Raw genomic sequence first — 23,553 nt, 5'->3', positions numbered from 1 at the left:
TCCGGGATCTTTCCCCAAATGTACACACTTTCGGCCATTCCATGAAGCGATGTCCTTCTTCATCACAATTCCAACAAATCAATCCAACAATCGACGGTACCTGCATTTCACAATCCTGTGGCGCCTCCTGCATCCTATTCGGCATGGCTTGCCAATTCTTGCGGCGTGTGTGATTCCGGCATCGGTCGTGTCCATTGCTCTGATGCTGTTGGCGATTGTCTCTGCTGTGTTTGCGGCCGGTTGTGCCACGAATTAATGTTTTTTGGCAAGTTTTCTCTTCTGCCATTTCGTTTCAAGACTTTATTAGCTTCTGCAAATTTCTCCTCTTCTAGCTCAATCGCGTGCACTCTTCCCAGACGTAGATATTGCTGTGCTGACGTCGCTTGCCTTTGCGGCACGGTTGAAGTTGCGAAGTTTGGTTTAAGCAACGCGTTGTGCGGACAATTACTGCATAGTCCTCGCTCATGTTTTTCTTTACAATGAAGAACTTGTCCTCTTCCTGCATCGGTGGAGACACAAAGCGAAACAAAGCTGAAATGTTTCGGTAAAACTTGGCGTATGGTTCGTTCCAACCTTGATACCGGAAACTTGCATCGAATCGTAAAATATGCGCGTATTGACTCGGCAGAAATTTTCCCCGTACTTCCCGTTTCAAAGCTTCCCATGATGCTAGGCTGCCTTGCGTCATTGCCCTGGCGTCTTCTTGCAGCAGCTGTTTGACTGAAGCCGACTACGAGCAGCTCATCGGTCACGTCTTCCGATCAGACGAATGTCTCGACTCTGTCCAGGAAAACGTTCAAAGAAGTAATGTCCTTCTCACCTCTAAACTTGAATGACCAGTTGTGAATGGCTTTCAGCATAACGTCACCTCTTTCTGTGGGCCTAGCTTCTCGTCCTAACAAGTGGTATAGCAGATCGACCCTTAATTAGTTGAACTGCTCTCCCTTTTCCCGACAAGCGGTTGAGTTAGCCGTTTGGATTTGTGGTCGATTGTTGTGTACCATCTAGCCGTCTGTGGTCCGTTCTGCTCCGATTACCCCATCACGATGCGTAATGTGTGTAATGCTCCTCTGGTTGTGTGTTTCCGTAGCTCCACCGATATCCGGAGTAATCATGTTCTATGACGCCTCTACCTCGACCTCATACTAACGGTGAACCTGTTGAACCTGTAAACGGTTACCTACCAACAACGTTGCTCTTCCACTGATATTATTTTCACCTTCTGCCTCTCCACCGACTGCTCCTGCTTCTTCAACTCCTACTGGTGGAACTGCCAGTTGTGTTGGCGTGCGCCGCACTGCACCAGCGGTGTTGAGTTCCAACTGACTCACTATATGCATGGAACTGGATCTTAACTCACCTTAATTTTAACTCCGCTGTCGCCTATGAACTGCGCCATTGACCTAGCCTTGTCGCAAGAGGATCACGAATGACTCGTCCCGTCGTCCGCATATTGGTTCAGTGCGTGCTGGTTGTCGTCGTCGCCAGCACAACGGATAAGGCGGCATCCTATGCCACTTCACGTGCTTGCTGTTGCGTATCCTGATGCACACCGCGGCGCGGTTGTTTTTTAAACACTGATTCCGACCACACATAGTGGTCCGAAAATCCAATAAGTTGGCAGAAATGTCAGAACGACATCCTAGAGCAGTGATGACCAAGCTGCGGCCCGCGGTCCGCATGTGGCCCTTCAAGATAATTCGTGCGACCCGCGGACCGATTTGAAAGATGGCGGACGTATGAGAAAATTTTGAGAAATGGTATTTACTAGCAGGAGCAAGAAACCGGGGAAGACCCGCATTGTGTGGGATGCGGCCGCAAAAGTAAAAGGCGTATCCCTGAATAGCACAATGTTGAAGGGCCCAGATCAACTCTCCTCGTAACTAGGTGTTCTATTACGCTTTCGTTTGTACAGGGTGGCAATCAGCTCAGATGTTCAGGAGATGTTCCACCAGATCAGAATTAGAAATGCAGATAAGATATTTCAGCTGTTCTTATGGCGCAGCGATCCGTCCTAGAAGCCTGCGGTCTTCATGATGGATGTCGCTATATTCGGAAGCACCTCCTCGCCAGTCTCGCCACAATTCGTAAAGAATCGAAACGCTGAACAACATTCGGAAAAGTATCCTGAGGCAGCGAAGGCGATTATTAACGACCACTATGTAGACGATTATCTTGCAAGCTTTAGCTCAGTGGAAGAAGCAGCGAAGGTAGCCAGAGATGTGAGATACGTACACGGCAGCGCCGGATTCAAACTGCACAACTGGCGATCAAACAGCGACACGGTATTGAGCAAGTTGGGAGAAACTCAGCCTGAAGCAGATAAGCAACTGAAGCTCATTGAAACTGGGAAAACAGAAAGAGTACTTGGCATGCTGTGGTGCCCTTCCAGTGATGAACTTAGTTTCATCGACAACGATGAGTGAGAAAGTCCATACACTAATTCGCACAGCTACGCGCCCAACAAAGAGGCAGGTGATACGATGCGTGATGACGCTATTTGATCCGTTAGGCTTGCTCTTGCCATTTATTATCCACGGCAAGGTTTTGACTTGTGGCGAGAAGGTACAGGATAGGACGAGCAAGTTAGCGACGAAGTTTATATGAAGTGGCAGAGATGGATTCAGATGATCGACCAAATAACCGACCATATATTCGTAGACGCCAGCGGGGTAGCGTATTCTTGTGCGGTCTATCTACGCACTTTCTCCAAGAATGGCACTCCGCAGTGCAGTTTAATTGCTACTAAATCAAAAGTCGCTCCATTGAGACCATGGTCCATTCCCAGATTGGAGCTGCAAGCATGTGTACTAGGCACAAGATGGGCGGAATTCATCCTAGAGCAACTCAAAATTCAAGTATCCAGGGTTCTCTACTGGACAGATTCCAGAACAGCACTATCTTGGATCAAATCCGATCCACGAAACTATCGACAGTTCGTCTCCTTCCGAGTAGGCGAGATCCTGGAATCGACAACGTCAGCTCAATGGCGATGGGTACCGACAAAGTCCAACCCGGCGGACGAAGCAACGAAATGGGGAAGCGGCCCATACTTCAACAAGAATAGCAGCTGGTTTACGGGACCCCACTTTCTACAACTTACAGAAGAAGAATGGCCACGGGTCAAAGATCCACTGACCGCCACTACAGAAAAAATTCGTGTCTCGGTTCTGCATCACAGGGCCTTCGAACCAGCTATAGATTTCGAGCGGTTTGCCTGTTGGGATAGACTGCAACGCGCCACCGCCTACGCGCTGCGATTCCTGCATAATACGCCCAAGAAACAGTCGAAATACTCCAGAGATTTGCAGCAGGAAGAACTTCAACAAGCGGAAAAAACTATCTTTAAGCTAGTGCAACGGGAGGTCTACGCAGATGAAGTCGCGGCATTATTGAAAAAAGTTGCGAACGAACCGGGGCAAGGAGCCATCGGGAAGAACAGTTCCATTTACCACTTAATGCCAATGTTGGATGAACATGGTTTGCTGCGCGAGCGCGGCAGGATCGACACTGCGAAAAGTTTTGTTTACGAAGTGCGACATCCTTTGATCCTTCCGAGAAGACACCGTGCTACTGAACTCTTGGTAAATCGCTACCATCGCTACTATCGTCATGGAAATGTGGAGACAGTTGTCAACGAGATGCGCCAGCTATACACAATTCCTAGGCTCCGCTTGGTAATAAAGAAGGCGAAGCGTGATTGCAATTACTGTAAGCTTCATCAAGCACGACCATCAGTCCCACCGATGGCGCCTCTTCCAGTAGCACGCCTGGCACATCATGAATGACCCTTCACCTACACAGGGCTAGATTACTTCGGACCACTGCTGGTAAAATGGGGGTGATCCAACGGCAAGCGCTGGATTGCGCTTTTGCTGATTTTGCGGATTGCCTGACGATGCGAGCCGTCCACCTTGAAGTCGCCTACACGCTATCAACAGAGTCATGCATCTCGTGCGTTCGTCGTTTTTTGTGGGTCGCCGGGGACCGCCAGCGGAATTCATCAGTGACAACGGTACAAATTTCCAGGGACTGCAGGATCAGATAAACCTGGGACTATCCACAACTTTCACTAGTGCCAGCACAAAGTGGAATTTCATACCACCGGGAGCACCACACATGGGTGGCGCCTGGGAACGCTTGGTACACTCAAAGCGGCTATGGGTGACGCATATGCCGAAGGAAAACTAGACGATGAGGGGCTGCAGACACTGGTCGTGGAGGCTGAATACATGGTAAACTCAAGGCCGCTGACGTATCTATCTCTCGAGTCGGAAGAGGCAGAAGCGCTCACACCAAACCACTTCCTGATGCTGAGCACGAACGGGGTAAAAAGACCGGACGAAGAAGGGAAGATGTTAGCCCTAGAACAATCCAACGAGCTGGTCCTTCGAAAGATACTTGTAAGATCTTGGGACATCATTCAACGTCAATTAGGGTTATTTTGGCAACTTGCCTAACCGAATATCTGCCGGTAATTCGTCGACAAGGAAAATGGTTCATTGAAACACGAGAGCTAGATACTGGCGATTTGGTAATGGTCGCCGACCCAGCAAAGCGTGGCGGATGGAAACGAGGGAGAATCGTCCGCACAATCCAACATCCAGATGGCCGCAGCCGGCGAGCGGTTGTGAAGATCGGTACAAAGACCCTGGTTCGACCGGTGTCACGGATGGCCTTGCTCGACGTAAGAGAGAAGAGTGAAGTTCCGGAGGACTCCGGACTACATCCGTCGAAGCGTCGCTTCAACGTCAGTGACAGCGGCGAGTTCGCATACCCAAAACGTCAGATAAAATATATCATTTATTCTCTTTTCTATAAAACGCTCGTGCAGTATAGACGTGTTTTCAGTGATTCGCTCCATTTGAGTTATTTTAAAATTATATTAAATATATACTTAGAATTAGTTGGCCTAAAGCTAGAAGTGCAACAGTGGACACTTAAACTACTTAAAGGTAAAAATTACGAAGATTCTTACGATTTAAAATAAGAACTTAATTAAAACTATGTAAAAAAAGGATCCCACGTGGCGTGGCTAAAGATAAAAGTTATGACTATTGGCAACCTAAAAGGAAACTAAAATGTAAGTCTTATACTAAGCTTAGAATTAACAAAACCTAAACTAACTTAGAACTAAAATTTTGTACAGATTTGAAGCATCAACTTATAATATACTCGAAAGCTATCAATATAGTTTCTTCTTTTATTTGGCTGCGCCGATATTATCCAATAATTGTTTAAGTGATTTTTTTTGAAAGGTTTTTTCACATTTCTGCGACTCATTCGATTTTCTCAGTTCATTTGATTCAGCAATTGTGCATTCTAATTGCATCCGAATGGTATTATAAACCAGCTATTTATTATTAAACACGTTTTCAAATAAAGAAATACAAAAAAGTTCAAATTCAAAACAGACACTGATGTATCGCTCTGAATAATGAAACAACGAATAGGAAATGAGAAGATCGAGTTTGTGGACCGTGCTAATATTCTTGGTGTAATATTTAAGTCGAACTTAGGCCCCGTACAGATTAAACGCGGCAGCGACGCGACACGACTTCGCTCACATGTTGCTAAATGCACAGTCCTGCTTCCGGCGAAAAAGAGCCGCGCGTGTAACTACAGCAAGAAATGTCGCGTCGCGTCGCATGTCGCTTGCACTCTGGCGGTACCCTTAGACTGGAGTTCTATAGAAATCAATGCTCAGGTCGGTAAAATCTACGGTACAGCAAAAATACGCTCGGCCATCGGAGAGGCACTATAGGTATAGAGCCTCGGAGTACACAAAAATGATTGGTTTGATGGGGAATGCCAACAAGCGGCGGAGGGGAAAAACTGCTTGGAAAAATTATCTAAGTACTGCCACTAGAGAGAACCTGGCCAAATACCGACGAGCTAGGAATCAGTTGACCACGATTCTGAGAAGGAAAAAGCGCCAAAAGTAGGATAGAGATCCCGAGGAATTAGAACAACTATTCCGAGCTAATGACATGCGCAAGTTTTATGAGAAGGTTAACCAAACTCGGAAGGGCTACACACCGAAACCTGACATGTGTAGGGACGAGGGAGGGAATCTAATCACAAACGAGCGCGAGGTGATCGACAGATGGAAGCAGTTCTTCGATGAACACCTCAGTGACGAATTCGCAGAAGGAGACGGAACGGAAATTAACCTAGGAGCACCCATGGAAGATAGTAATGTCCTAGTACCTGATCTCCAAGAAGTCAAACGAGAAATCGGGCTACTGAAGACCAATAAAGCCCCTGGGAAGGATCGCCTACCGGCAGAGCTGTATAAACATGGCGGAGAAACGCTGGCAAAGGCTCTACACTGGGTTATTTCGAGGATTTGGGAGGAGGAAAAGCTACCGGAGGAATGGATGGAAGGAGTGGTTTGTCCCATCTACAAAAAGGGTGATCGGCTAGACTGCTGCAACTATCGCGGTATTAAGCTGGTAAACACCGCCTACAAGGTACTCCCCCGGATCCTGTTACGCCGGTTGTCATCGATAGCACAAGGTTTCGTAGGGAATTAACAGGCGGGTTTCATGGGGGCTCGCCCCAGCTAGCATTTTCATATGTATAGAAAAATAAAAAACTGCATTACGTACAGATATAATTTACTTTCACTTTCGTATCTTCGTGCAACGTAAGAACTATTGAACTAATAATGTGATGTATATACTGGACACTATCACTTGTTGTTCTTACAAAATAAAATAAGCATTTACCTTATTCGCCAACCGGTTTCGGGTAGATGTTACCCATCATCGGGGCTAGGTCCAACTGATTTTGATAAGAGAGTAGTTACAACTTCAGCTTTGTTAGATGAAAGAGCGGCGATACTATCGGAGCATCGTCTTCATTCATCAAACATTGCTCAGCTGTGGTGATATGCAGCGACTCCCAAGCGTTCAAATGCGATGACTTCCTCACTGGTTTTATTAGTTTAGCACTGTTCCAGTTTATTTTATGCTGATGATTGGCAGCATGCATCGCGACACTAGATTCGTTCACTCGTTCGTTCTCAGTTGCATTCTTATGCTCTTTCACACGTTGTTTAAATTTGCGGCGAGTTTGTCCGATGTAAATTGCCGGGCAATCATTACAATCGATTTGATAGATTCCCGACTTATCTTCGGCTGGAATCCTGTCTTTTACATTGCAGAGCATATCACCAGAAAGACGACATTGAAAGGATCAGTATGCCATTCTATCATAAAGCCACAAACCCGATAAAGAAATGCCTTAGGAAACACGGATACCACGTTGTCTTTAAAAGCAACAACACGCTGCGTGAGGGAATTGAAACGGAAACGAAACACATGTTTGCGCAACCTTCGCCGGTTGAGATCAACTGAAACCAAGTTTAATTTCAAGCGTTCAAGCGATGACTACCGTAGGTTAAATGCTAGTCTGTACAAATCGTATGTGCTGAGAGTTCAAACTGATCTGCGCCGGAATCCAAAAAAGTTTTGGACTTTTGTAAACACAAAACGTAAATGCCGCTCGACTATTACGGATGTGTACTACGATGAAGTGGAATCCTGCTCAGCGTCTAGTTCATGCGAGCTATTTGCTAAATTTTTCTCCACGGTATTTGTTTCTGAAGTTTCTCCTGAAGAGGATGTTATGCGTGCCGCAGAAAGCGTTCCTGCCGATTTAATCGATCTCGATATTTTTGAAATTACTAACGATATGATAATAACTGCTGCGAAAAAGTTGAAGTGTTTGTATTCTGCTGGTCCGGATGGGATTCCGGCTGTTCTTTTGAGCCGTTGCATGGAAATTCTGGCTGCGCCACTTTGCTGCATTTTCAACGAATCGTTATCTCAAGGAAAATTCCCTGATGTTTGGAAATATTCGTATATGTTCCCGGTTTATAAGAGTGGTGACCGTCGAAATGTACGAAACTACCGTGGGATTACCAGTTTATCAGCTGCATCTAAGTTGTTCGAAACGATTGTAAGTTGTTCGAAACGATTCTGCCGCAATGACTTTCTCCAATATCCTGAACTACGCTATCGATCGACATGTCCCAAAAAGAACCATACCCGCTCTGAAGCAGATACCCTGGGTAAACGCTACGTTACGACGTCTGAAATCCAAGAGAAAGACCGCTCTCAAGAAATTTTCAAAATATCGAACGTTGCCACTCCGTAACCACTACTTGTCGATCAACACGCGTTACAAACGATTGAGTCGCTCCTGTTTCCGGAATTACCTGAGCAACATCGAACGTAGACTGAAAAGGAATCCCAAATCCTTTTGGAAGCACGTCAACGAACAGCGGAAGGACAACGGGCTTCCTTCGGTAATGTTCCTGGGTAGTGAAACTGCCAGTAACACAGAACAGATTTCCAAACTATTCGCGCGGAAATTCTCCAGCGTATTTACTGACGAAAGATTGACAAGAGAAGAAATTTCCGCAGCCATCCAGTGCGTCCCCGTACTTAGCAATTGCTTAACTCACCTTTCCATCGACGACGCGATGGTCATATCAGCCGCCGCGAAGCTAAAATCCTCTCGTTCTTCTGGACCGGATGGTATTCCGTCTGTTCTGCTGAAACAGTGTATCAACGCCTTGGCTGCTCCGATGAGCCACCTGTTCAGTTTATCAATCAGTACAGGTGTCTTCTCAACAATATGTAAACTGTTCAGAAAAAGGGGAATAGGAGAAATGTGAATAACTATCGCGGCATCTCTGCACTAAACTCGATATCAAAACTGTTCGAGCTTATTGTGTATGCACCTGTATTTGCTTTCTTTAAGCAATATGTCGTAGTCGATCAACACGGCTTTATGCCCCAGCGTTCCACGACAACCAATCTTCTAACTCTTACGTCCGACGTGATAAAAAGTTTGGACGACCGGTCGCAGACGGACGTTATTTACACGGACCTTTCCGCTGCTTTCGACAGATTGAACCATCAAATCGCCATCGCCAAACTGGACAAACTGGGAATCGGAGGCTCGTTGCTACGATGGTTTAATTCCTACCTCTCCGATCGCCACCTAGAAGTTAGCATCGACGGGTTTACCTCCAGACCTTTCACTGCTAACTCTGGAATTCCACAAGGTAGCCATCTCGGACCTTTGGTTTCCTCGTCTACTTCAACGATGTCAACTTCCTACTTAAATGCCCGCATCTCTCTTTTGCCGACGATTTGAAGCTGTATGCTAAGCTCGATAGTCCGTCCGACGCCGCGTTCCTGCAAGAGCAGCTACTGATTTTTGCGAAATGGTGCACAGATAACCGCATGCTGCTAAATTCCAACAAATGTGAAATTATTACATTCTCAAGGAAATTGAACCCTCTCGCTTTCGACTACATGCTATCAGACGTGCCTTTACGCCGCGAAAACTGTGTCGAGGATTTGGGAATACTGCTTGACTCCAAGCTTGACTTCAAACAGCACATCACATAGATTGTCGATAAGGCCTGCCGGAATCTGGAATTTATCATGCGGATCCCCAACAACTTCAACGACATCTACTGCCTCAAAGCTCTCTACTGTGCTTTTGTCCGGTCGCCCTTGAGTACTGCGCGCCTGTGTGGAGTCCTTACTACCAAAAAGGGAGTTGACCGAATCGTGTCAGTGCAGCGCCGATTCATACGTTTTGCACTTCGAAGATTGCCCTGGAACGACCCCTTTCAGCTGCTCTGCTATGAACAACGCTGCAGACTTATCGATCTTGACCTGTTGAACACTCGTCGCGACGTGATCAGAGCAATGGCTGTCGGCGACATGCTGACCTCGAGAGTGGATTGCCCATGTCTACTCGCGAACCTCAACATATACGCCCAAAGTCGTGTTCTACGTAACGGTCCATTTCTGCGTGTACCGCATCGGCGAACCAACTATAGCACATTTAGCACAATCATCGGTCTGCAACGCCATTTCAATCGATTTATACATAGCTTCGACTTAAACGTCGGCCGCGAGGTACTGAAAACTCGTTTCCTGACACTAACACGTAGATTCTAGTTTAAGTGTATCAGTAGGGCCAGTAGGCCTGTTGATATTTTTATACAAATAAACAGTAAGACGGAACGTGGAGGAGCCGAACGAACCATGAATTGCATCAGCTGCTTAGGGAACCACCCATCGCTCACACCGCAAAAAATCGGTCGCCTGCGATGGGCTGGGCACGTCGTGAGGATGTCGGACGACAGCCCGGTTAAAAAAGTTCTCAATAGCGATCCGACTGGAACGAGACGGCGGGGCGCACAGCGAGCAAGATGGATCGATCAAGTGGAAGGCGACCTGCGGACCCTACGCAGGCTACGTGGCTGGCGAATTGCGGCCATGGACCGAGTGGAATGGAGACGACTCCTTCGTACAGCAGAGGAAACCACGGCCTGGAGCTGATTAAGTAAGTTAGTAGCAAACAGGTTTTACTTCATTCACCTCCAAGTGATTGTTTTCACCATCGAAAATGGAAAAAAACATCTACCACGTGGAAAACAAATTGAAGCCTATTACAATGTTTTCCCCGTTTTCCCCGACGAATTTGATGATGATGGCACAGTGTATATTTATCTCTTATTTTGCTATCTATCTAGGCCTACTAATCTAATTTAACCATTTTATAGTTACTACACGTGTGACGTTTGAGAACAGAACAGAATGGACAATTTGATTGAGCCGAACAAATCATGGCTTACTAAGAACAGTTTATCCTAACTCATTGCACACTACTCCAATAATAACGGTCAATTTCATTGGTTGTTTGTTCCCTTGGGACAACAACCAGACCCAGGAAATGATATTAAATGATAATCTATCAACCGACTAGGGAAAATGTAAACCGTTTATTCGGTAAATTTGTCTGGACTCTAATTTTTTGTTCTAGAAAATAAAAAATATCGTATAATTAGAAAGGAATCACGAAAAGTAAGCTTTACAATAGATACGTTTGAACCAGGAGTCGAAAAATAACCAAAACCCAAATATCATTAGTAGAGATTTCACTTGTTGCTGCTCTTCATCCGACTGCGAATCGATGCTAGCCTTGCCGCAATATCGATCGGTGCACCATTGGTGGTTTGCAACGTTTTCTCCACCGTCGTTTCGTCCAACGGCCCTTCGGACGACTTCGGCGACCCGCCCGCGTCGAGCGACGGTTCCAATCCACCGTTCGAGTGCGCCTGAACGTGCAGTCCGTACTCGACCGCATTTAAAAATCCACGACCGCAATGATGGCACTTCATTTCCCGCTTCGGGGTCCGTACGATACCGCTGTGGCCGATGGCCCGCTTAGAGGCTGACATGACTTGAGGACGTTTTTTGCCATTACCACCACCACCACCACCGGCACCAGTTAGCGACGAAGCCGAAGCCGTGCTGGTGTCTCCCACGCTGCTGGAAGTCGACGTGTCCGAGGGGGTCACTTCGGCCGAACGGTTGTTGCTCTTGTTGCTTCCGGTTGAGTCCATTTTGGCGCGAGGGACAGTGGCCGGACGAGCGCGCGGTGACGAACGCCCAATTGCAGCCGCCCGCTGTTGCTCTTCGTGAGCCAGCAGTTTTCGTTTTTCCAAAAGCGGAATTTTGTCGCAGTTCGAAACTACGTGATTCGAAAGAAATTTTTCGTTTGCAAACGATTTCGAGCAGAAGCGACAGCGTGTTTCCGTTGGAATCGATTCGCTGCTTTTGTTGCCTTTGCTGGGGCCGGAAGCTTTTGTTGTTTGAGTAAGTGAACCGTTCTGATGGACAATCTTGCGGTGGCTTTCCAGTGACGATTTGAACCGAAACACACGCTGGCAAGTTTCGCAAGCCAATGTCTCCGGTTTTTTGAATCCAGTACCGGCTGCTTCGGGGTTTGTTGAAGGCGGACGAATTCGCGAAATGACTTTCGGTGCGCTGACCGCCCGGGGAGACACTCGCCGTAAGCTGCTAATAGATTCCTTCACTGGCGCAAGTGATTTGCGTAGCTTTGAAACGGGTTCGGCCGAACCATCGGCAGTCGCAGCCGTACTGGCCCGTTTACCAAGGACACTTTTCAGTGAAGTATCACTACTGGTGACGGTCGTCTTGGATGGCACTCGAAGGGGAACAATTTTTGTTGGAGGAACTGAAACTAAAAAATTAGTTAAAATGTTTTCTGATAAAAACCATTTAGGTAGATGTAAGTACCTGCACTGGAAAACGGGGGAACTACCGAGCGACGAGAATTTTTCGCTGGCAATACAGACCTTCTAGAGGCAATGGCTGTGGGTACAACTGATTTTCGCTTCAACGGGGAAGGTTTTCCACCAGGAATTACTGATTTACGCATAGCGCTAACGGTTCTGAGCGAATCGCCAACGGGTTTTGCTCGAGATGGCGGCAACGTTGGTTTCGGTACGGTTTCCGGCTTTAATGCTACCGCTTTGGGCGATGGAATAACAGATTTTCGCTTGAAATTCACCAATTCCATTTGATTGGTTTTTCGCATTTCCTTAAGCTTGTCCGGAATCATCTTGGTTAGCACCGATTTTCGGGCAGGTTTTGCTATGGGGGAAGCAACACGGTTTTCGCTGATAGAACCTCGAACGAGTGGACTTCTTATTTTAGAATTGTTTGTGGGCGCTTTTGGAATTAGCGATTTCCTAACGCTTTTTCGCCGATCCGACTGAGGTTGATTTTCCTTTTCCGGCTTGTTATCGGGATTTTTCTTAAGCGACTCAAAGAAAGTCTTCAGCGGATTAGATTCACGCCCTTTGGGCGGAGTTTGACCGACCTCAACCGGCTTTCCATCAGGTTGATTTACTTTGATTTCTGGAATCGGTGTACCTTTGTTGACGTCGAGATTGGCGAAAAAGTTAGCCAGTACGTTTGTCCCGAACGATTTATTCCCCTCCAAACCCGGCACAGCAACTATTACGCTACCTTCCAGCGTTATCTTCGACTCTTCCGCGTCCTCTGATGAGCAATCGGACATTTTTGGCTCTCTCATCTTTTGCAGCATAGAAGACGAATGCTTAGCCTCATCCGTTTCATCTAGCTTAGCCAATCCGCTCAGATTATCCGTCTCACTGCCGGGGGTTACAGCAATCTTTTTACCAGCGCTTCTAAGTAATTTAGCAGGTGTCGAAGAAACTCCCAAATATTTGACACTCATCTTATTCGCCAGCTTTACGGTTGCCGGTGAAGCGTGCGCAAGCACCGGCTTTCGAATAGTACTGACTTCTTCAACGGAAAAATCATTCTCCAGGGTTTTGTCAATTGAACTGTCCTCACCATTTCGGTGGCCATTCGACACCCTGGCCGATTTTTCTTCCGTTTGCTGCTCTGCATTCCCCGGTTCATCATCGGTCATCGAAAAATACATCGAACATCCCGATGTGAGACTATCATCATTTGCCGTTTCATAACCAGCGCCCAACGACGTGGAACTACCGTTCAGGGATACAATTCCCGGTGATAAACGGTGACGAAGCTTCACCAAACGGTCCATTTTCTGGCAGGATTATCACAAGCCAACGGACGGTATCAATTTCAAATGAAATCTACAAGGCAAAAACGAAAATTTGCAATGTTTATTCCTGTTACCATAGATACTTCACCAGGCAGTACTTACTTAATTCGAAATAGAAAACACCAGAAACACTCGCACTGAACAAACTACACAAACGTCTTTCTACTAAAAATAACAACGGCAAACAATACTCCGTTTACTTCGATGCTGCAAAATTGCAACCGTCTTCGTTATTTTTCTCTCCTCCGCCTCCCGCATTCAACTGAGTGTCGATAAAGTAGGGATGATGTTTTTGAAAAGTTTGCGTTTATGCCAGCTGCGTTTGGCAAATAACAGTGGAGCAAGGGGTTGCTCAGTTGCATTTTTTTTAATTTCCATCCCGATCAACCACTCGTGAAATTCCTTTGTAGTTCTTTACACACTTAAATTTTTTTACCGAACACCGTAATTTTTTGACGAAATTAGAACTGCTGAACGTTCGGTGGTCAGTTCGGTAATTAATTTGCTTGACGAACACTCGGCAATGAAAATATTTTTATGAAATGTCAAAAATTGCGGACTGTTCAGTATAAATTAACAAATCTCTCAGCAAAAATTATTGCTGAAAGCCGTAATTATAGTGCTGATACTTCGGTAATGTGTACTGAATTGTCGTCATAAATTAAAAAAATATTTTTATTGAAATCATATCTTAAAAATAAATACAATTAATTATATAGGATCTATGATGCACAGATATGGTTCTAACTTGGCCTCGAGATATGGCTCTGCCAGCCGCCGCATGTTGGAATCTGGACTAAAAGAGGTTGTTCCGAGTTAACCTATCTGTAGCACCAGCCCCGCAATCGTCCTGTAGTTCTGCAGCTACCTGCGAAGTCTGCACCGAAGCACTAAGTAGCATTTGCTGCTTTGTTTTATGATGACAAAATTTTGAATGAGAAGGGAAATGAAGATTTACAATTTAAATCTATATTAACTGAATGAGAGATATGCAGGGATATATATTTAAAACACAAATTACATAATAAATTGGCATACCTTATATAAAGAAGGTTAAATAACGTAGCGAAGCTCTGCTATGCGCCACTTAACTCTTAAGAAGAATTATAATTGTTCATATTTTGAACAATTTCCACACACTTTAAACACGCAATAAAGTATTTTCTAGATTGCGCTTCATTTTGACAGCTAACAAATGCTTGATGACAACTCCCGCAATTTTTTCTGATCTCAGCATAGCTTTTGCGGGCTATCCCGTAATAAATACTGATAGTTCATTAAACAATTGCTGAATTATTGACAGTTACGAAATGGAATCGCTTTGCGAAAAAATACAGCAAAAAATATTAACGAACTCGCCACCGGTTGATGAAGATCTGTATTAAGAAATGTCAAGTAGTGACGATACTCAGCATTCCTTGAAAAATTACAGAATTGCTCAGCATTTTTCCAAATATGCTGATCAAATCCGCAAAATAAATTACCGAAGATCTGAATAAAAACTAAGTGTGTATGCAAAAATAAAGCTTTGTGGCGATAAATCTTTACGTTTAATTTTCAATAATATCGATACGAATATTTGAACACCTTCATAGATCGATAATCGCATTTAAGATATTTTCTTTGTCAGTAATTTGATAAAATTTTTTAAAGATACCCAGGTAACCAATAAGCATTTCCAATGCAATTTAAAAGCAAGCCAATAAGCATTTAAGTTGCCTTAAATGCTACTTAAATGCTATTTTGGCAAAATATGCGGCTACTTTACTGCTAGCCCTCTTATAGTGCTGACAATGCTTATTTCCAGCTAGTTACCAACAAGAATTTAAATAGAATTGTGGATGCCAATTTACAACAGTTATGCAGTCAAAAAGCTGATAAACAACAACCAGTAGTATAAAACTCCAGGGATGCTAATAAACGGCTGATTTACTGCTTATTTTAATGCTTATTGGTTACCTGCTCGGCTTTCGTCATATTTTCACCAAAGCATTCACCAGTTGCTACAGTAACTAACGCGATGTTTACCGCTTAAAATAAAAGTAAACATTTATGAAAAATAGCAACGACTAAATAATTTCTTTTTAATTCGTCCGAGAAACCGTGTTTCTGTTTCAAAAAGCGAACCTACCAGATGAATGTAGCTGAATGACCCATAACTTTGGCCAATTGAAATTAAAATAAAGTTCATGGCGACAAAGGTGATTTCGATTACGAATTCAGTGTTTCGAACCATACAGACAAACAGAGCATACAGACCGAGAATAGGCTGTGATTTTAGAGGCTGCCGCCTTCGAGGTCGATGCAACGGCGCCAAACGCTGAACCAACGGTGGATTTTGATGAAGTAGTACAGGTTTTCCGGTGCTCAAAGACGAAAAGGCTACTGCTAGTACCACCGCACTTTATGTAAAACGATGAAATGGTACGATCCGATGTGATAAAACTCTAAATAAGATGCCTATTTGTCACATTTAAAAAATCAAAGAAAAATTTGAAATGCTGTTCGGTTTCTGTTTTCCATGTTTAGCCGTGTTCAACAAATAACATAAACACAATCGAGCCGTTGCTACAACCATTGCTATAGAAACTGATAATAGAGTTGCTAGTATTTCGAATATGTTGTTTATGACAAGAATATATAATAAATTTGGCAACTTGGAATTTGGACAACTGGTGCAGCGTAAGAGAGATGTCGCTAGCGTCTTGTTTAAAAGTTTACACACCATTTGCATGAAATTTTATATGAACATAATTGTCTGTTCTCTGTGGTTGTACCTTCGTACAACGGTGAAAGAGGTAGGTACAGAAACCACCGTTGTACCACTTTGCTTGCGTGATTCTATCGTTGTACACGGTGACAGACATACAATTGTACAGGTACAACGCTGGTACAATAGTATGTCTGTCTCTGGTATAACACATATTTTTTAAAACAACCCAAGTAACCAATAAGCATTTCCAATGCAATTTAAATGCAAGCCAATAAGCATTTAAGTTGCCTTAAAAGCTACTTAAATGCTATTTTGGCAAAATATGCGGCTACTTTACTGCCAGCCCTCTTCTAGTGCTGACAATGCTTATTTGCAGCTCGTTACCGACAAGAAGAATTTAAATAGAATTGTGGCTGCCAATTTACAACAGTTATGCAGTCAAAAGGCTGATAAACAGCAACCTGCAGTATAAAACGCCAGGGATGCTAATAAACGATTGATTTACTGCTTATACTAATGCTTATTGGTTACCTGGGAATGTTTAACTAAAGCATATTTAGATGCACAACAAAAATTCGGGGAAAAGCTTTCCGTTTTGAAGATAGGGTACATATAGTTTGAATAGAGGTTTTCCGTCAAAAATTTTTTTTTCACTAAATGTTCGGTTTTGACTCTTAGAAATGATACCCATATAAAACTTTCTTTATTAAAGCCTCTAACTACTGTAAAAATGAAAAACTAAAATACGTATATTTCAACCGGTCACTTCTCGGATGTCTTACATGCCTTTTTGTACCAGTGTCCTCTATTTTCACCACTTCGAAACCATTTGTGCCACTCTTTACTCTTGTGGCAAGCAACAAACGAAATGAAAAAGAAGGTAATCCAAGGGGTCGGACACTCAGCACATAGTGCCCCGGCACTGCAGAAATATCAAACGGCACACCTCTAAAGCCTTATAAAAATAACATTTATAGGGCTTTACACACCTCCGGTTCAATTTTACATATGAAATGGGAGCACTGCCAGTTGTCAAAATCATCTCGCACGGTTGCCAGGTCTATCAGATTTTAACAAATTTAACAAATCTTGCAGTTCGGCACTTTCGGTACAGCACCGGCACAGTTCGGTTCGTTTCAAGTCGCCTAACATAAAAACGGCTGTGCCGAGTGTCCGACCCCTTGAGGTAATCATTAGCTTTTCATTCGTTTTATCCTTTTCACTCTACCGCTGATACACATATGTCAAAAACTGTTCTGCAATGCTGCCAGAAAATCTGAAAATTTTGATAAACAGTGCAGCCGAAACGAATTTTTTAAAACTCAACATTCGTGATTTGGTGAAAAGAAACTCAACATTCTTGCAATTTGCATTGTTTAAAAAATCGTAGTAAATTCTAGAGTCAACGAAAAAAATATATTTTTGCACCATTGTCACTCGTATTGGGAGTACTTTTGAGAAAAAATAAGAAAAGGAGGGGTATGATCTGACGGAAAACCTCTATTGCTCAAAAATGCAGCCAAAAAAGTATTCGGACAGTTAACTATTAGTTGAAATAAATGTCCTTTCTCGTTCAACTACTACCTTGTAGGACCATTTACATTCTTGATGACCTGTTTTTATCTGTTTGGGATAAAATTAACAATTTTTCAAATATCCCTCTGTGAATTGCTGACCATTTTTTTACAATAGCTCGGTTTAAGTCATTGTGATAAGAAATCGATTGATTTCTCATTTAGAAATGACATTATCTAAAAAGATGTTCAAAAGGGTTCAAATCTAGACTGAATACTGATGTTTTGAGAACGCTAGGACAATTGGGTCCTAAAGCCCTATGTCGTTTTTAGCTTGAATCGATGAGGTTAGGGCTAGGAACACATATTGTGATATTCAATTTTATATTTTTAGGCTATTGCCGTTAAAAACCTTTTTTTTAATTTTGTGAAATTTTGAACAAAAAATAAACATTTGGGCAACCTTATATAGACAAACTATAGTTGTGCATGGTTGTGCCAAGCGGTGTCTAGACAACACGAATTATAAAAAGAAACCATAGTCTTGAAATGTCACGGAAAACTTTTTGTTTACCTTCACGCTCATGTGATAGTGTGTCAAAAAGTCAAAAGTTGCAAAGTCAGGAAATGGCTTGGCAATCGCGACCTAAAACATTTTCTGAGTTTACAGCTCATTTTCCGGTTCCGGTCATCTCAGTTTAATTAAGGCTTTTGTCAAAATCAGCAATAAGCGTAGTGACTGCACTTGGTCACAGCGTGGATGGCTTCAGTTTTCGGATGCAACACCCGCCATCGAGATGCGACCGTTTGGTTAGAAACGCACAGAAATTTTTGGTCTGCCGTTCGCCCTACTGCTGATTCACATCGGAGTAGCAGAACACACCAATCGGATTGATAATACGGTGCCAGTTTCGGTTGGCGTTTTTTTTTCATACTGTTTTGCGGGTCGATTGTACCGAGATTATACTGTTGGCCATCAGTTTGACATCGTTTAGTCATTCTTAGCGCAAACTAGATTTGGACAAAGTCTAGCACCGTGAATCGATGGATTGGAATACATTGCCCGAATCAAAACTTTTATCCGATAACTACTGTTTTACCTGACTCACTGCGAATATGCGTATTATTGAAATAAAATGTAACCATACGTTTTATTCGTTTATAACGCATGTGCAGTTAATATCGATAACAAACGATTTTTAATAAGTTGTGCTTTTGTTATTGCATTTAATTTGTAAAAAGTTGCACGAATAACAATTCAGTTGTACAACACAATTATTGCGTACTACTGGCGCATGAAATATAACGTTTAAGCACGTTATTTTTAGTGATCAAAATTAACGATATTTTCGATACAAGGGCGATATTTTTCGAAACCTTTCGAACCAACACGATCCCGCGAACACAACGCATATTCGCAGTGAGTCAGGTAACACAGTAGTACAAATTTGATGTTCCACTTCCTCACGACCAGCAAAACGCAGACAAGCACAAGAGACAACTGCGAAGCTGTAACTGTCAAAACGATCAGCTGCTCTAATGTCAAACCAGAGTTGCCAGTAAGAAAAAGTTATCATTGTTGCCAGAAACGTGTTATTTTCGTTATGTCAAGGAAGATCTCTAATGTCAAGGGAGAATAAATTACAATAATTTTGTTTTTTAATTTTTTAGTGCTCTGCATCTTTTTAAAAAAGAAAAAACTATACTCTGGTAGTCATAATGGGAAGCTTTATCGTTCCTGCTAAAAAAATCATCTTTTTATCACAAATTTTAGGACCCAATTGTATGATGCCTACCGCTTACAATTATCGACAGTATGTTTAGATTCAACATCCCGGTACAATATATATGTACCGCACAATTACAATTTTGCTTTAATTTCACCTAAAATTGTTCAGATAACTGAGTTTACACCAAGGGGTCGGACACTCAGCACATAGTGCCCCGGCACTGCAGAGATATTAAACGGCACACCTCTAAAGCCTTATAAAAATAACATTTATAGGGCTTTACACACCTCCGGCTCAATTTTACATATGAAATGGGAGCACTGCCAGTTGTCAAAATCATCTCGCACGGTTGCCAGATCTATCAGATTTTAACGAATTTAACAAATCTTCCAGTTCGGCACTTTCGGTACAGCACCGGCACAGTTCGGTTCGTTTCAAGTCGCCTAACATAAAAACGGCTGTGCCGAGTGACCGACCCCTTGGTTTACACTTAGTTCTATCCAAAAATATATATCTTTGCTACCTCGGAGCTTTCCATGCATCCCAACAAGGTATGACACTAACCGCATTGCTTGTTTACTTGCTGACGAGTGATTTTTCTCTTGTAACCCTTCCTTTTAGTTACTCTTGCATAAGGGTTGTTGATGTCATACCATGTTGGGGTGCATGGAAAGCTCCGAGGCAGCAAAGATATATATTTTTGGATAGAACTAAATGTAAACTCAACTATCTGAACAATTTTAGGTGAAATTAAAGCAAAATTGTAATTGTGTGGTACATACCTATTGTACCGGGATGTTGAATCTAAACATACTGTCGATAATTTTAAGCGGTAGGCACCATACAATTGTCCTAGCGCTATCGAAACATCAGCATTCAGTCTAGAGTTGAACCCTTTTGAACATCTTTTTAGATAATTTCATTTCTAAATGAGAAATCATTCGATTTCTTATCACAATGACTTTAACCGAGCTCTTGCAAAAAAAAAAGGTCAACAATTCACAGAGGGATATTTGAAAAATTGTTAATTTTATCCCAAATAGATTAAAACAGGTCATCAAGAATGTAAATCGTCCTACAAGGTAGTAGTTGAGCGAGAAAGGACATTTGTTTCAACTAATAGTTAACTGTCCGAATACTTTTTTGGCTGCATTTTTGAGCAATTCAAACTATATGTACCCTATCTTCAAAACGGAAAGCTTTTCCCCGAATTTTTGTTGTGCATCTAAATATGCTTTAGTTAAACATTGTTTTAAAAAATATGAGTTACCATTCTTTGCAAAAATACTGTGCAAAATTACTAAAAGAAAATTTTATGCGCTGCAGTCCGAATACTTTTTTGGTTGACTGTATGTGCTTGACGAGGGGCAAGACACTTCATAATATTATCATAATATTAATATATTAGGCTCTATTAAAACCCTATAAATGTATAAATAAATGTAACTTTATAGGGCTTTCGGTTATATTATGGGTGGGAAAGGTCAATATATTAAGGTTGGAAAAATATTTCCATAGGGAAAAGTAATATATTTTCGACAGTGTCTTGCCCCTCGGTGCTTGACTACACGTGTTCAAAATAATAATTAGCTTCTGAATGCAGCCGATTAAGATATTTAAAAGAAAGTTTAATATATTTTATTTTTTTATTTTAAATGTGCCCTTTTCATATTTTATCCGTGTTATATTACCATGTTAGCAACTAGAATAAATATTACCTTTCAATTTGTCTGAATATAGTTGATATTTATATGCTCTAGTCGAATTTACGATCAATCAAACGAAAAACCACAAAGTTTGTGAGTTACGAGACCCTCCCCCATATATAACGCATATTCGTTATGAGTCAGGTAACACAGTAGTGGGTACAATTTTCGGAAAACGTTAGCATGCCTTTGGCAACGTTATTCACGACAAGTTAATATATCCAGCCTTGATTGTTGTTGTAGAACTTTCAAGTGTATGTGAGTCGAGATCCCAAAAGCAAATAAACATTTTTGAAAAGTGTACCCACTAGCTGCCATTAAGCGCGCGAAAAGGTGGATACAGTGAATGCGAGGGTGAACGCTTATGGTTCAGGCATTGCAAAACTATCTCTCGTACTAAAAATAGAAATGACAGTATGACGCAAAGACGCTATTTATAACCGCGCAAAAACCTATATTTGTATTTTATTCGTTTCTATTACTGATTGCAAGGAAGATTGTCCAATCAATAAGTGCGCAATTGCTTATAAAAGTGCTATTTTGAGTTAAATCGTTTCGGTCACTTCGACGCACTTTTTGCTTGAAATGTAACGAAAAAGTACGCCGAAGATACCGAAACAATTTAATGCAGGATCGCACTTTTATGAGCGATTTCGCACTTTGGATGGTACAGCCTGAATTCGTTAATTGGGCCACGATTGCACTCCAGCTGATTCGCTAATTGGGCCGACTGACAGTTGTTAGAAATTTCTAAACTCGAAAATTCCATACAATTTTGACATTCAAGTTGTCATATAGCCCAATTAGCGAACACCCAATTAACGAACCGCCCAATTAACGAACCACCAATTAACGAAACTTTGCTGTACAAGTTTTCTTGCAATCAGCAATAAACAGTTTGTTTCAAACTTGTTGAAACGCTTTTCTCCCCGCTAATGTTTTGAATTTTGACCGAAAATCTTCCTGCTTTCCAACTGTCCGTTGGATTGATTCGATTATTCGTGCAGTCCGAGAGCCCGCACACAGGCGGAAGCGTTTTTTGCGTTTCTCTGCGGTAGCGGCTGTCAAAGTGCAAAACTGTCACTGACTGAACTGTCAACCGAAGACAATCTTCGCTCTTTCTCTTTCCGGCAATCGTATGGAATTGTAGTAACACATTTCGTGCAAGGTGATTTATCGTGAAAATTCTTTGTAAAATAGCTTAAAATACAGCGGGGAAATGTGTGAAACCGTGGAGGGCTTTGTGTGTTACCCGAAAACCCGAATTTTTAGTTTTATGGATGGCAGTTAGTGTAGAAAATGAAATTTTTTCCGACCCGCAAAGTTCGAACGCTTGAAAAGTGTCAACAACTACTGTTTCATACATTAACCTAGAATAAACTTGCCCCAGCACGGGACGGACGGACGGACGTGTGCAGTTTTGATAAATGTTTCCACTGTTTCGTTTTCGCTTCGCAGATGTTTATGCCCAAAGCCCATCGCGTCGCCATCTATGAGTACCTCTTCAAGGAGGGAGTGCTCGTGGCACAAAAGGATTTCTACGCCCCGAAGCACCCGGAGCTGGAGAACATCCCCAACCTGCACGTCATTAAGACGATGCAGTCGCTGAAGTCGAAGAACTTCGTGAAGGAACAGTTCGCCTGGCGCCACTACTACTGGTATCTGACGAACGAAGGTATTGAGTATCTGCGTTCGTACCTGCATCTGCCCCCGGAGATTGTGCCGTCGACGCTGAAGCGAGCGGCACGTTCGGAACCACAGCGGGCTCGTGCTGGACAGGCCGGTGGACCACATTCCGGAGCAGGACCGAAGGGCGGTGAGGACCGACAGGGTTATCGGCGCACACAGCAAGCCGGCGGTCCGGACAAGAAGAGCGACGTCGGTGCCGGAGCTGGAGATTTCGAATTCGTAAGTTAACGATGAATACGGTCTTCTTTGAGTGACTGTTTGCTTATGAATGTTTTGTTTCTGTTTATTTGCAGCGTGGAGGATTCGGACGCGGATCGAAGCCACAGTAAAATAGCACGGAACGTTTCAATCTGTGTATATTTAATAAAAAGAACTAACTTGTAAGAGGAGACAACCGTCAAACTGAGAATCGTTTCTAAGAAAGGAAAAGAAATTCAAGTCATTCGGATTGAATAGAATCAAATAACCCTCGTAATCTCAAGGTACCTGTTTTATCTCGGAGTCTACAATTTGTTTGTGTTTTTTTATGTTTGTTTTGAGAAAAGGGACAGCGTGAATTTTGGCGATTACTGCAGTAGCAGTAATTTTGTGTTAATTTTTTACCTACAGATCAAACAGTTTAATGCTGGAAAAAATTTATTTTTCAAAACTTCATTAATGTGTTCTGTTATGATTCAATTGTTTTGAATTTTTTTTACCTATTTCCTAATGTTCTACGTAGATAAGTGTAATTCTGAGGA

The 23,553-nt window shown here is 42.8% G+C and overlaps 2 protein-coding genes across 2 annotated transcripts; one reads left to right on the top strand and one right to left on the bottom strand.

The window, feature by feature from the left end:
* The first annotated feature begins 753 nt into the window (after positions 1 to 753).
* On the top strand, positions 754 to 23,197 carry LOC128735998 (40S ribosomal protein S10b). Its single transcript, XM_053830510.1, has 4 exons — positions 754 to 763; positions 22,262 to 22,292; positions 22,583 to 23,032; positions 23,107 to 23,197. The coding sequence occupies exons 3-4, from the start codon at positions 22,583 to 22,585 to the stop codon at positions 23,140 to 23,142; spliced, it is 486 nt and encodes a 161-aa protein (XP_053686485.1). The 5' UTR covers positions 754 to 763; positions 22,262 to 22,292; the 3' UTR covers positions 23,143 to 23,197.
* Positions 10,973 to 13,440, bottom strand: LOC128746415 (zinc finger protein 532). The gene is made up of 2 exons (XM_053843464.1): positions 12,138 to 13,440; positions 10,973 to 12,075 (listed from the first exon to the last, which is right to left on the bottom strand). Exons 1-2 carry the CDS (start codon positions 13,438 to 13,440, stop codon positions 10,973 to 10,975), a joined length of 2,406 nt encoding a protein of 801 aa, XP_053699439.1.
* Positions 23,198 to 23,553: the final 356 nt, after the last annotated feature.

The sequence above is a fragment of the Sabethes cyaneus genome, chromosome 1 (genome assembly GCF_943734655.1).
Source record: "Sabethes cyaneus chromosome 1, idSabCyanKW18_F2, whole genome shotgun sequence".
Classification (NCBI taxonomy): domain Eukaryota; kingdom Metazoa; phylum Arthropoda; class Insecta; order Diptera; family Culicidae; genus Sabethes; species Sabethes cyaneus.
The sequence above is the reverse complement of the archived record's forward strand: the minus strand, read 5'-3'. Positions and strand labels throughout refer to the sequence as shown.

Excerpts from the sequence above, each read along its gene's own strand:
- LOC128735998 (XM_053830510.1), top strand. The coding sequence starts at position 22,583 with ATGTTTATGCCCAAAGCCCATCGCGTCGCCATCTATGAGTACCTCTTC. Across the intron at positions 23,033-23,106 it reads GAGCTGGAGATTTCGAATTC|CGTGGAGGATTCGGACGCGG; the intron begins GTAAGTTAACGA and ends GTTTATTTGCAG.
- LOC128746415 (XM_053843464.1), bottom strand. The coding sequence starts at position 13,440 with ATGGACCGTTTGGTGAAGCTTCGTCACCGTTTATCACCGGGAATTGTA. Across the intron at positions 12,076-12,137 it reads TCCCCCGTTTTCCAGTGCAG|TTCCTCCAACAAAAATTGTT; the intron begins GTACTTACATCT and ends TTTTAGTTTCAG.